Source organism: Mastacembelus armatus, chromosome 24, assembly GCF_900324485.2.
Source record: "Mastacembelus armatus chromosome 24, fMasArm1.2, whole genome shotgun sequence".
NCBI lineage: Eukaryota > Metazoa > Chordata > Actinopteri > Synbranchiformes > Mastacembelidae > Mastacembelus > Mastacembelus armatus.
Window position 1 is genome coordinate 5,193,896 of NC_046656.1, and position 14,557 is coordinate 5,208,452.

A 14,557-nucleotide genomic window follows, 5' to 3' on the forward strand; every position below is an offset into this window, starting at 1 on the left:
TTGTATATATATGGTAGATTCAGTTCATGAAATGCTTGTACAACACTCTTTTACTCTTAACAACTCAGCTGTTTTTAGTAGCAGCCAGCAGGTTGACTGCCACTTCTCCATGAGTCACTGTATGACTGTTGTTGTGGTGGACATAGACACTCTTTCACACTGTTGCAGTGATCAGAGACAACAGAGCTCCTCTTTCCATTTTGGCCATCTCACAGCCTTTTTAGCACAGTGTTATCCAGCCTTCACATGCTGTTCGAAATACTAATAAATAAAGCTTTACAGCATAACTATTCAACATTAAGGTTTCTTCAAGTTATGAATACCAGTAGGCAACTGAACTCATCGTGGTATACAGATTTATAAATTATGTTTTACTGACCAAAAACAAATGGCCAGAGAGATTTGCAGTAAGTTGACTGTGTCCACAGTTGACTCAGAAGGAGAACACAGTGGCTTATAATTGCTACCACACAGCTGTTAAATGGGAGTTTTGGACAAGCACATGAAAGCAAAGTTAGTCGTACCAGTGACGGACAGCTACCTGCCAAAACTTGGCAAAGTGAGCAGACAACCTAAATGTACTATCGGGTTAACCCTCCTCAGTTTTTCTGTCTGTGAAACCTGAACCTGGGGAGACCTTTTTATGCTACACTTTTTAGTTTTTATTTCAGCTTCTCAACCTTGTGCAATCTGTATATTTGCCCTGCCTCCTACATAACCAATGTTATAAGAAGGGTATTTTGAAGAGGCAGCTATGGAGGGCCTCTCGTCAGCTTCAAGTCCAGTACAGTGCTGCAAGATTGAAGAGGCTGCAATCTTTTGTACAGAGAGAGTGGGAACATAGAACAAGCATAAAGTGAAGTTAACATCGGCTTTGTCAGATAGAGCAGCCAAAGGGCTCACATTTAATTCAGATGTGGCCTTCTTTTTTCTGGATGCGTTAGTATCTAAAACTCACGTTTGTTTTGGTAACATTAGTAACCAAGCATGGTCACGATTTTATCTTCATATTAAATTAATATGATTTTAATTTGGGACATTTTCAGGTGTTGTGTAATGCATTGAGTCACACTAGCAGTAACCAGACTTCTGTTGGATTGCTATAATCATTAGTCAGCTAACCTTAGCTTTGGACAGGAGGCTGCCTTTTGTACAGTTACATAGTTGCAGACAGTTATCTGTTGTCCACATCATGGCTAGAAAATAGGATGTGACTGAAAGATTAATAAATGCATTACAAAAATAATCATCAAGGTAACTTTACAACTTTATGAATTTTATTCGGATCTTAACTTCTGAAATTGATGCCCTTTTTGTGATCGTCACATTCAGAATCATCACTTAAAATCATCACAAAAATTAAAATATGTTTGTTACATGTACATAACTACATAACTACTTGCTTTTTGTGTCTGTTATGGACAGACTGAAGATTCAGGAAAAACAGGGGCTTTTTGTGTAAATTGCATTATTTAATCTGTCAACCATTGCCTCGTCACCCCTCCCTGACGCCTATGAACAAACTCGGTCTCATCCTGCTTTTAGTGTTCTCCTGCCTTTGCTACTCCACACCTTGTTGTCAAAGCATGTTGTTTTGCATGAAGAATTTTATCTGGACAAGACTTAAAACCTGTCTCATGGGCTGTGCAAATTCAACAGGATTGACCAACATGTGACAACAGGAACAATAAATAACAGCATATGGAGCAATAGCTATTTAGTTAATAGCTGTATTTGTAGTTTTCTGTCAGCCTTGCTGCTGTACTTTACTGACTTTGTGCTATCATGTGATATGAAGCACTGAGACATGCATCCAGCTGCATTATATAGGCATTTTAAAAGTTTGCATTGCTCTTTATTATTATTATTATGCTGAGGTATCTATTTCAAGTTATGGCTGTGATCCTGATATACAGTATAATCTTATCAGAAGCTGCAAGGGCAGGAATAGTGGGAAAAGAATCAGTAGACTCGAGGACCGGAGTTGGAGACCCCTGGCATACTGGTTAGTGCTTTAGGCATGCTTGGAGCTGGGTCAGGTTTTAAAGGACTTTGTCGTTAAGGATGTTTGTGCCGTGGTGGGTAAGGATGGTTTTGGTGTTCTGTGCTCAGATTGGTTCTTTGTTCTTTCTATTATGCATCTGTCATCTTCTGAAGCCATTTTCTTTTCCAAAGAGTGGGCCAGCCTGTCTTTACAGAAGTAGCTATAGAAGTGGTTTGTATGTGCAAACAAACTTGTTTTGAGAGATCTGCTTTGAGTGCAATCTGCAGCAAATTTCAGAAAGTCCTTTAAGAAACAAATGTTCCTGATTCACAAATCCTCATTTAAAAACAATCAATCAAAATGCCTTGTGTAACTGTGTATATTAAGTGTTTGCCGTTTTAGATTTACTTCTTTTGTTTCTTGGTTGACTGCTGTCATTCTGCGTGGAACTTCATAGGCACTTTAGTAGAAACCAAGTCCCCTGTAATCAAGTAAGGGGTAGTTTCCCTGTTGTTCTTGCTGCATGTCAATGTGGTTGATGCTGTGACATGAACGTTTTCAACCCTTTAACTCTGCATATCTTTCATACCATAATGAACATGGAGCTCTATCAGTTTATGTCATTATAGATAGATACTTTATTCATCCCCCATGGGGGAAATTCAGAATATCATTTTTGTAATTTTAGTAGTAGTAGTAGTAGTAGTAGTAGTAGTAGTAGTAGTAGTAGTAGTAGTCTATTGTAAGTATGAGAAAAGTCCTTTCTGAGGCTTGCTTGACAAGCCTCACTTTTTATCATTTATACAACTGTGTGAAGCTGAAATACATTTTCAGAGTTAAAGGAAATCTTTTTACTGTGTTCAAAATGAGATGATTGCTTTGGGGGTGATGCATGGTAGACGTTGGCAAGGCAAGTTTATTTATGTAGCACAATTCATACACAGAGTAATTCTGGTACTGGTCATGCACAAGTAAAGTGGACTGCAAGCTAAATAATTATTTATGTTTCAAAGCATTCATAATCGGATTCTGCAAATGTTACACGTAGTAGACAATTCATTCCAAATCTATGCACATATAGCATGGTGTGGTGTGAAACACTTCATGTAAACCAACGTGTGCATAATTACAAAGAACTCCACAGGGTATACTTACTTCCCCTGGCATTCATCTGGTGGCCTGTAGCAGGTGTTAGGCCAACAAAAAGGAGAACAAATGCAGAACACAGTGAAGAGAGTTGGTCATTGCACAAGCAAGGCAAGGCGCATTAAATCAATATCAGATTGTATTTATAAAAATATTTATTCTACATTATGCGGATTGTTTGAGCCATCACATTTGGCAGGAAAAAGTTGACTGTTAACCAGGGCTGCCACAGTTAATGCAATAACAATGTGTCAATGCAAATTCCTTTGAACATCTTTATTTATTTTATTTATACTTTTTTTTGAGGTCTCAATTAACACACACATGCACACCCCTATACTATTGACATTATTTTGTCGTTGTAGATAAACATACATTTGCATAAAACAAGCATATGTGTTAATAAGAGTATTAGAAACTAGGTACATTTAAACAGATTTTTAAAAAATGTATGATCATTTTGAAATTTATTCTTAGTTAAGTTACAAAGGACACCATGAAATTAATCAGTTGACAGCTATACTGTTAACCTGAGGTACATGTGCTATATACAGATGTGCAACAGTGCACTGTGTACTATAGACACAGCACTGGGCATACTAAATTGACTTACCCTGGATAAGAGAGGATTAAAAAAATCATAAATAATGCAGTTTATAAGTGGTAAAATTATCAAATATTTTTTATGCATAACTACCTGCCAGTTTGTTGTACTGTTATGTCTGTGTTGTACACAGTACAACCAAAGAGGGATGCCGCTTGCAAGGAAGTTGTCAGGTTATATAATGGAGCACACACATTAAAGAAGATGCTGGATGTGCTGAGTAGTTTGTCATCCACAGAAATATTGTTTTGTGGAGGAGTGGAAGCCAAAAAAAGCCAAATATATTCACACGAATAGCAGCAAGCGACTGACTACTTCACCTACTTACCTCTACTAAATAGCCTTTCCTCTCCCTTTCTTACATTGCCAAGACTAACACAGCCATTTAAGGCTGCCTTTTTTAAATTATTATTTGCAGTGTTTACATAGGATAATAAAAAGCTGTCAGAAGTTGTAGCAATCCATTAACTTCACAGAGCACAGGAGTGAGCAATTGTAAGATCTCCCAGTTTCTCACAGTGTCTTGGGAGGGGCCAGTCGACCTGGGGAGCTGGTGCCCTTGCCTGCTTCCAATCAACCGCCAGCTGCAGGCTGCAGTGCTGAAGAATTTTTGATTTCCTGCACACACACTCCCCCACCACCATACACATATACACGCTTGCACACAAACTCTTATACTCCTGTTTTTCAAAAGCAGGCAACTAAGAGCCGAACAGGCTGTTTTGCAGAGTTGATCCTAGCTGTGTGTGCACTATGAGGCCCAGGTTTTGTGGCACAGTTGAGTGCAATTTGGGATCTGCACATAAAGTGTGGTTTGTTTCTTTTCTGGAGAAGTTGCCTGGGTATGAGAACTGCCTCATACTGCATGGAGCACATGTGCAGGCCAAACATAAAGGTGTCGTCTGCTAATGTTGTTATTAGTATGTTGAATTTAAATTCATTAGGGAAACAGTTTTTGTTTGAATCTTATTTTTCTCAGTAACGTGGTAAATCTGTTATTGAGAGCACATACACTGCTAATATGATTTATGCTCTAATCTTGGCCTGACTTTTCAAGATGAAGTTTCAAGATGTTTCAAGACAAACCTTTTGAAAATGCGCTTTTGAAATGAACTGTTTCAAGTTTCCATTGATGACATAATTGCAATGTATCTTAAAGTTTATTTTAGTCAGGCTCATGACATTAATATGGTGGGAAATCACTTTGATTCAGAGAGTCACAACTTCTCTGATGACTCGGAAAGCTCTTTTGTTAAGACTAGTCTCCTCAGCAAAGTTTCCATGCAAGTCTGTGCATTCCTGTGCTCTGTGGGAGGCAAGGTAGGGCCTGTGTTTCCTCAGACTGAATCAGAATGAAATGTAAAAAATGTATGAATCAAATGGCATTCTTTAGGCATGGTGAGTGTATATGAGTAGTTCACACAAACATGAGTAAAGAATATCATGAGAAAGTGTATGAGATCCTCTTTGGGACTGCTGTTCACTTGTTTCCAGGGCTGGAATCTCAGGTTCACCATGTTTTTGCCTGCATTACAGCCTAGAAAGAGTCTGAGTTTGCCAGTACATCTGATGAAATAATTGTTTTCTTTACAGGCATATTCTTGCATGAATTCTTATGCATTGCTAACTGTTGGATATTTTGAACAGTTCTGTTGTGTTACTTGGGTGCAACATGAAACTATCTGAAGTACAGATATCTTTAATGTAAAAATAATTCATCAAGATTGTGACTCACATGTGACTGATGTTGATCTTTTGAGAAGCAGCTGGTTGCGTGTGCTGCTGTACTGGTGTGTGTGCATGTGTCACCGGTCATCTTCCAGCAGCCCTCAACAGTGGCCACTGCCAGCAGGTCCGTCTATTTGTTTGAATTAAACTGGACCAAGACACACCATAGACATTCCATGAAATGCCTCTGTGCTGCTCTTTACAGTTGCAGAGGGTGTTAATGATTCAAGCTCAGATGTGATTGTTATGGTTGCCACTATATTCACTATTTTTCATATTTGAACTGCCATTTCAACAGAAGGCACCTTGTTGGGAAAATTTGGTTTGACAAGGTCAGCACTGTCCCAAACACTTTGCATGCTGAAGATGGCATGGCATGACATTTTGATGTGTGTTTTTTGTTACTGGTAATGTGTAGTCTCTTTGTTTACATCATCTGGTTTTGGGTGGGCTGTCGTACCAGCCACAGCTTCACGTGTTGGGCTGACATTTCTGCCAAAGCGTCTTGTTGACTATTTATCCACATTTTATTTAGGTTTTCATTTATATATGGGTTTTTAGGTGCATTCACTCTGGGAGTGTGAATGAGTCCATTGATGGAGGATGGCAGGCCTGCTACCTCCAGAAATGGCTGAGGGGTTGTGGGTCAATGCTTTGGCATGGTGAATAACAGCCTCAGCAATAGAAGCTTTGTCTCTGTCTCTATTGGCGGCGCAGTGCTGCCTCAGGCCCTGTTCCACCAGGCCTCCAGTAAGGACTAATCTGCCTTCTTTTAAGTCACCCACAATGAAGGGCCGGTTGCAGGACTATAATTACGTACCATGAAGAGGTGTGGACCTTTTTGTTTTTTAAGCCAGGAAACAATGTAGCCACACTGTTGACCTGCAACTGGGTCAACCGCCAAGTAGTGAATTTCCTTTCCCCCAACAGTTAAGCTGCTGAGCCTCCTGAGTGCAGCCTGAAAAGTAGACTGTCGTTCAGTGACTCTGTGCACCGTGTGTCCTCTTGACTTGTGAATTAAATAGGTAGATGTAAACCGATAATTTATTATCCAGAAGTGGTTTGTAAATTTGGATCATTTAAAGCCTTCATTTTCTGTAGATGTAATTAGGTTAATGTGCCGGAGGAGTGGGAAAATGCAGTGCTGGAGGCAGTAAGATTTGCTTTTAACATGTAATATGAGATGTGGCAGTTTTCCTCTGGCTTGGGTTTTGAGGCTATCAATGTTGTGCTTCTTTTTTCACACACAAAATTAATTCCAGTCTACTGCCATTATTGGGAAACTTCCCATTTCCTTGTGTTGCAAAAGACAAAGAAAAGCATCGACTGATGGTTCATTTTAGAGCCTTATCAAAGAAGTTTAAGAAAATTTTTGTGACCTAGTTTAAATTATTTTTTTATGTCTATTATTAGGGCTGCTCAATTATGGAAAAAATCATTATCACAATTATTTTGGTCATTATTGAAATCACAATTATTTTAATAATACTCATTGACTGGAAATGTGTTACATTTATTGAACAAAACAATGAATTCTCCTTAAAACAAATAATATAAAATATATTCAAATGTATAAATAACATTGACTTGTGTGGCTGCTCTCTTTCCACCATCTTCACTCGCACTGATTTTTAAATGCCACCAGATACCACATAAGCAACTTGTTTCCCCGACAGTATAGGCTGAGAGAGTTTGGCCTTCTCGAGGGGCGAAAGTGCACATGTGCACATTAAGAACACAGGCCAAAATAACTTGAAAAATGGAATAATCTTTTTTACTCGAGTACATAGCTTTTGTGATCGTTGAGACCTGAAATCAAAATCAAAATTCAATTAATTGCACAGCCCTAATTTTTATGAATTTGTGTTACCTTAGCAGCACAGGATGAGAATTGTCTCTCCTTTCCGTGGCCAATCTCTGAGAAACTCAAGACTTCATCTTCATACTGCCCACTGAGGTACAGCTCAGGTCTCTGAGTTGAAGCTCCTCCTTGCAGTTGGTGACCAAATAGCTCCTCCTCTTGTTATCAGATACAGATGAATGTTTTAGAAAGCAAATTAATGACCTTTCAGTTATAACATTACACATCCTCATAGCATAGATAAGACAGAAGCACAGCTACTCAGATAATGTTTTCTTGGCAGAAATACACACTCTTGACTTCCTCTTCATTAAATAGGTGTGTGCCTGTAAATAAGCCTCTGGATTGTTTCAGACCTAAATTTTACCTCCTGTAAAGTATTGAGATTGTTGTAAAGATAACTTCTTACACATTCCTCCACCCTGCATCGCACATTAATTGACATAGAGCAAAGGAGGAGTGTGCTTCATGTGTCATTATGTTTTCAATGGTATATTTAAACCTCCCACAGGAAGACATTTCATAAAGTGTGGTTAGAAGAAAAGTGTAGGATAACTGTAATGCACTTACATTTTCAAGTTCTCAAGACTGTTCTGTTCCATGTCACTCATGTCTGTGTTTCTAGTCCACAGTAGTAGTAGATGATGAGCTTATTCATGACAAGTTGGCAGCTTGATTCTTAGGTCTAAAATTGTTATCCCTGGAGTAAAAGAGAAACAGCTTCAATCAGAGTTTTTTAAGAAAAGCTGTGGTTGCTCTAGTGGAGTTACATGGGTGGTAGCAATAAAATAGTGTAGTTGCCTTGGTCAAAATCCAGATGCACAGGGAGACAGGAAATGACCAAGCACAGCTGTCACACAACACAACCTACTGCATCAGCCACTCATTTTTATCATTTTTAGACAGCATTCAAAACATTCATTCAGTACAGCAAGTTTACTGGTTACATGTGTGTAGAAATAATTCTGTCAAATGTAACATTTCAATAAATCCTCTATCAAATTCATAATGTTACGTTTTTGTTGAAACTCAGATAATTATGTTTTCTTGGCACAAATAATCACACTCTTGACTTCCTCATCAATAAATAGGTGTTTTTTATGTCTAAATACAGTTCTGGATTGTTTCAGACTTAAATTTTACTTCCTGTAAAGTATTGAGATTGTTGTGAAGATACTTCTCACACGTTCCTCCACCCTGCATTACACTGTATTAGCTGACAAAGAGCAGAAAGGAGTGTGCAAGAAAGTGTTGATTCAAATTTATGTTCATTTTGGCATCTGTATGTCATGGAGCTGCTGAACTGAATTGTTACTGCCAGGTATGCGAGTAGGTTCTTCTGTGTTGTCCATCCTGTCAGTTTGAAGTGACTAAATATTAGAACCACTTCTCAACATAACTAACAGGATTATTAACCAGCAAGGTGTATTACTCCTGAAGTAGAAGCTTGTAGATTATGCATAAACTCTAATAATGTCTGCTAAATATCAACCGACTTATAACCTGGCTTCAACAGTATTTCAGTTGCTGTAGTATATTAGTATATTTAGCAGGGTTTCCAATAATTGGCATGTGATTTTCTTTTTTTTTTTAAATGATTGACTTAAGAGTTTAAGAGCTTAAATAATATCTTGTTTGGGTATGGTCACTATATGTTACAGTAAGATGATTGCATAATGGCAATGAAACATCATGGTTGTGCTTTTAAAATTATCATAGTATGTATAGTTATCATAGTATGTATAGTTTTTATAGGAAATACTACTCAGAAGCTGTTGTAAACAAAACCTTAATGTCTTGTTTTTAAACATTAATTCCAAATCGATGCTTTACTGTGAGTTTCACTGTGTGCAGATAGTACACTGTTGTGATCTTTGGAAAGGCCGTTTGTCTGATTAACCTAGGGTTATGGCTCATATAAATGGTAATGTCCTTCCAATTTGTGTGTATAGAGAGGGTAGAAAATATATCTGTAGAGCTCTATGTCTGTGCTACAGGGCAAGAAATATGGTGGTGATTCTTGAGAATTTCTGTTCTGGAAATTCTGTTTTGCTGAACATATTTACACTGGTCGTTGGAAAGCTGGTGTTCTGAGTGATGTCTAGAGGCTTTCTGAATAGAATACCATGTATTCTTATTGAGGATTTTAAAGCCTACAGCGACTCCTTGTCTGCCACACAGACACTCCACCCTACAGTAGGTTACTATGTGAAGCTAGAGAAAGAATGAATTCTGTGTAAAGATTTTTTACATAAGTCATAGGAAGAGAATTTGGTTTTTCTTATCAGAATTTCTTCTTCTCCCCCCACTTCAGAAGATGTTCAAGATGAAAGCGACTGGCTGCCACGACTGACGCCCCAGTGCGCTGAACAGAGCAATCAGTCCTGACCTGGCAACATACGAATGGCCCAGGGAAGCCAGCAGATTGATATTCAGGTTTTGCATGACCTGTGCCAGAAATTCCCTGAAGTCCCAGAGGGCATTGTCTCCCAGTGTGTTCTGCAGGTAAGCAGGTTCAAATCCTCAGCAAGACTTGTTGTCATATTCCTCAAAATTTTATTTTAGCACTAGTACTTGAAATGCCACTTTCTGTCAGTTTACAGTTCACAAATATATCCACAAGTCTCAGATTAAAGAATCATAAAAAGAGGAATATCAGAAAAAAATTGCTTTTTAAATTCTTAAATCTAGAAATTGGTTTCAGCTTCAGAAATCCAATATCCAGTCTGCAGTTATGTTTCAACAGAACAGTAAATGAGTCCAAAAATGACCTACTTGGATGACTCGCAATAACAACCACAACCCATAAAGGAGAAGCGCTAAGAAATATGTGAGGAAAAATTAAACAACAAATGAATCTGGGTAATGCCATACAGCTGGTTTGTCGTTTTTTCCTAAACCATAATTATAGTTCAGTTAGACAAGAGTGTAAGCACTGTAGACTTACCAGAAAAAGGGTTGGTTAAGTCTTTATGGAGATAGATTCTCATCTGTAAACATTAAGATTTATGCTTATTTCTTCTCTGTTTTGTTTTTTCAGAACAACAACAATTTAGACGCCTGCTGTGAATACTTGTCCCAAGTCAGTCCAAGCTACTTGTACAGTGAAGAGGAAAACCTGAGCTTTTCTGAGGAACCCAGCTTCACTAGGCTCCGTAATCACATGACCCAGCTGAATCTGGGTGTGCAATCTCAGAATGTGCATGTGGCCCCAGTTCGGGACGGCCTGAGAATGAACGGCAGCCGGACTCTGGCCCACAGCCTGAGTGACGGGCCTCTCCAGACACGCCAGGCCCCCAACAGTGACTTCTTTCAGCAGGAGCCTCAATCAGCCCCAGTGCAGGTGCCCTCTGGCCTCAATGTATTCGGTGTGATGGAGCCCACGCGCAAACCACAGCCTCCACAGCACCTTGGACTCTACCCTCTGGGTAGCAAAGGAACAACTATGGGCAACCAACAGACGCCACGTTTCAACCCCATTACCGTGACCCTAGCTCCAAATATCCAGACAGGTCGCAACACCCCTACTTCTTTGCACATACATGGTGGGCCACAGCCGGGCCTAAGCAGTCCACAGGGTAACTCCATCTATATCAGGCCCTATGTTAGCCAGTCTGGTACAACCCGGCAGAACCAGCCGGGAAGCAGGGCCCAGTACAGTCCCACTTCCCAGCCCCAGCAGCAGATCTATCAGATTTCACACCCCTCTTCTGTCTCTGGCTCCTGGTCCAACACTCAGCACGCCTCTTCCTCACATACCTCACAGCACCAGACCCAGGGCCACCAGACCTCTCATGTCTACATGCCAATCAGCTCCCCCACAAATCCCCAAGCACCCTCCATTTTTCCCACTGCAAGCCAAGCCTCTTCCTCCGGTGTCTCTTCCTGTTCTTCTTCCTCTTCCTCTTCCTCTGTCATGCCCACCTCCCTGTCTGCAATTAGCCAATACAACATCCAGAACATCTCGACTGGCCCACGGAAGAATCAGATAGAGATCAAACTTGAATCGCCCCAGAGGAGCAACTCCACAACTACAACAGCTGTGCTGCGGACAAGCAGTGGGTCACGTTCATCCTCCACCTCATCTTCCTGCCCTTCCTCTTCCTCCTCTTCAACAGGGGTCGCTACTGTCCCCACCACCCCTCTGTCCATCGGAGGCCCAGGTCTGAGCCGCAGCCAGCCCACTGTTTACATCTCTGCCAGCCCACCTACTGCTGCTACCACCCCTTCTGAGGAGGCCTCAGCCGGCTCCCGTTCCCAACCTAAGTTTTACATTTCTGCCAATGCCTCCAGTGATGACGGTGGGGGTAGGAACCCTCCCACAGTCTACATCTCAGCCAATCCTCAGGGGCCTTCAGGGGCTAGGAACATGGGGGGCCAAGTAAGCATGGGTCCTGCTTACATCCACCACCATCCACCTAAGTCCCGTGCCTCTGTGGGAGGGGGAGGCACAGCTTCTTCCCCTCGCGTTGTGGTGACTCAGCCCAACACCAAATACACTTTTAAAATTACAGTGTCCCCCAATAAACCCCCAGCTGTGTCTCCCGGAGTTGTGTCTCCTACTTTTGAGCCCAACAATCTCCTTAGCCTACCCTCAGACCACCACTTTGTGGAGCCAGACCCCCTCCATCTCTCAGACCCGCTGTCGCCACACAGAGAGAGGCAAAGTGAGCCTCGCAGACTTAGCATGGGCTCTGATGATGCAGCGTACACACAAGGTGAGTATCACGACCTGAATCATAATGTCAGTCTTTGTACCACAGTAATAACACAGGGACTAAACTTAATATGTAAATTCCCTAGAAACGGTAGTATTTGATTATGTAATTAGGTTCACAATAAATACAATATTATGAATGTAACAATTACAATCCCATTGTAATCTTGTCATCAAGCTATTTTTGCAGAGCAGCTGTTATGCCCACAGGCAAATACATTTTTCAAATACCAATGACTGCCCACAGCTTAGACCAAACAGACAAACTGCCCAAAAATTTCATACATCCTGATTCTTCTATTAATTAGGCATCTGATGTTTTGTTGGTTGTTTGCTTCGCATTATCTGGTTGTTTAGCAAAGTGGGTAAAGAGTGCACATTCTCTTTGCAGTGGTGAGATAAAGAGGCCAGTATTTAGAACAGATTTAACACTAAATAATAGTATACGGTTGTTTTTGCTACCAGCTGTAGGCCTAAATGCATTTTCCACTGCATCTTGCCAGAAAGTGTTTTTACTGAAAGTATACTCTGTGATTTTCTGTTTCTTTCCATAACATTGGCTGTAATATATTTCTTGAGCCAGACTGTGTATACTTGCTGTCAGTAATGGTCGTTCAGTGTGCAGTGTTTCTCCATCAGGTAGATAAAAGGTGACTTGCTGAGTGAGGGCTGGTGTGATGACTGTAGTGTGAGTTATCCTCACTAAATGCTGTGTTTGCTCCATTTGCCCCTGAGAATGGCAGATTCTGTAGTGTGAGTCAAACATGTCAGAGCACACTGCTGTTTCCTTTTTTGGGCTTTTGACTGGATTACATGTGAGTCAGCAGCTGTGGCTCCTGCACTGTGGTGACTACCTCCAAGAGGGGCTTCACACCACGCATGCTGCTGACCCTCAGGAACCTAGTATCCTTCATAATTTTCTGCTTAGCTTGTTTTGCTTGGCTGAATCATATTCAGAGCTCTACCTGTGAAGAGACACAGTAACTGTTGATTGAACATTAAAAAATTCATTATTTAACTGTTACCAGTCACAACTTTCTGCTTACTGCAGAAAAACTAAAGATGCAGTTCTGATTGATAACTGAAGGCCTATTTCAGATGTAGTCCTTTAAGTGTATTTGGGTGGTAATCTTTCTTTTAACAACAGAACAAGGTTAAGAAGCGTTTTGACATTATTCTGGCACCTTTCTTAAAAAATATTTTTTTATGTTTTGTCTCAGGTGATCCTCACATAGTGCTTGGAGTCTGTCAACAGATCAAATAATCTTTTTCCTCATGTTGATTGTTTTTTTTTGTTTGTTTTTTTTTTCTCCTCATGATTACTTTAAATGATATTTGACAAATTCAAAGTGGACTGTCGTATGCCATTTAGTGTTAATTGTGGGACATTACTTGCCTCTTTAAAGTGGGAACCATAAATTCATTTTGCAACAGGTGGACTCCTGTTAACCTCTGGACACATTTAAAACAAATTTGAAAAGATTGTTTTTTTGTTATGTGTTATTGACTATAGTGTGAATGGCCATTGTGACTTCATCAGTTTAAAAAAAAAAATCTACAGTACATAAAAAGGACATTTTTTTGAAATGACAGTTACAGGTATTTGTCAATTATACACAGTTTGGTGAATTGAAAAGAAATGAAAACTGCCAGATTTGTTTTATTTATTGCCAGTATGCAAAAGATTCAGTGTAGCACAATAAATAGAAACACATAAACTGTATGTAATCAGTAAATGGATTTATGCAAACGTGCAGTGTAGTTACCTTGGTTTGGCCTTTTTGTGTTCAGTATATACTGTGCTGTGTTACCAGTTTTACCATTTCGGTCATGCTGTCACAATATGGGACTGGTATTGTTAAGAAAGCAGGTAGCAGCTTAGCTTGAGGAAATTTTAGTAGACCAGACACTTGCTAGTGAGCAGTGCAGGTTTAAAGTGGCATGTGTGTCTGTATAATAAAAGGTTATTTTTTCATTGAGTGCTCATGTAAGGTGGGGTTACAACCTGTCAACAGATGTTGGAACTGTAGTTAGTTATGGAAAGCACTCTGCTGAAAGATGAGCAGATCATCTGTATGGTTAAAACTGCATTATGTACGTCTTCAGAATTTACCTATAACAGTTTGCTAAGCGGCATAATGACTGGTCTCTTTATGTTACCATGATAGGTGATGGAACAAACTGGTAGACAGAAATCTGTGTTGTAATAATAACTGCTATTGCTTTTTTGTTGTTGGAAATTATTTTTCCATTTTTTCAGCAAAATCAAATCATTTATACCGTCTCTAAGTGTCTTTGCTTTTATTCTTCAAGCGTTGCTGATCCATCAGAAAGCCCGCATGGAGAGGCTGTGGCATGAGCTGGAGCTGAAGAAAAAGAAGCTGGAGAAGCTAAAAGAAGAAGTCAATGAGATGGAGAACGACCTAACCAGAAGACGGCTAGAGAGATCTAACTCAGCCTCACAGATTCCTTCTGTGAGTTTAATTCAGTGTTTTACATATATATATATATATATAT

At 39.9% G+C, this 14,557-nt stretch overlaps 1 protein-coding gene across 3 annotated transcripts in view; it reads left to right on the plus strand.

Annotated features, from left to right (window-relative positions):
• tab2 (TGF-beta activated kinase 1 (MAP3K7) binding protein 2) overlaps positions 1-14,557 on the plus strand; it is a 38,341-nt gene that overhangs the window by 15,474 nt on the left and 8,310 nt on the right. For 2 of the 3 annotated variants that reach the window (XM_026318300.2, XM_026318299.2), the window contains exons 2-4: positions 9,638-9,828; positions 10,364-12,041; positions 14,354-14,514. In XM_026318300.2, the coding sequence (XP_026174085.1) occupies positions 9,727-9,828; positions 10,364-12,041; positions 14,354-14,514 (1,941 nt within the window). In that variant the 5' untranslated portion in view covers positions 9,638-9,726. The remainder of the gene's footprint in view (positions 1-9,637; positions 9,829-10,363; positions 12,042-14,353; positions 14,515-14,557) is intronic. The other variant, XM_026318301.2, reaches the window with a different exon arrangement.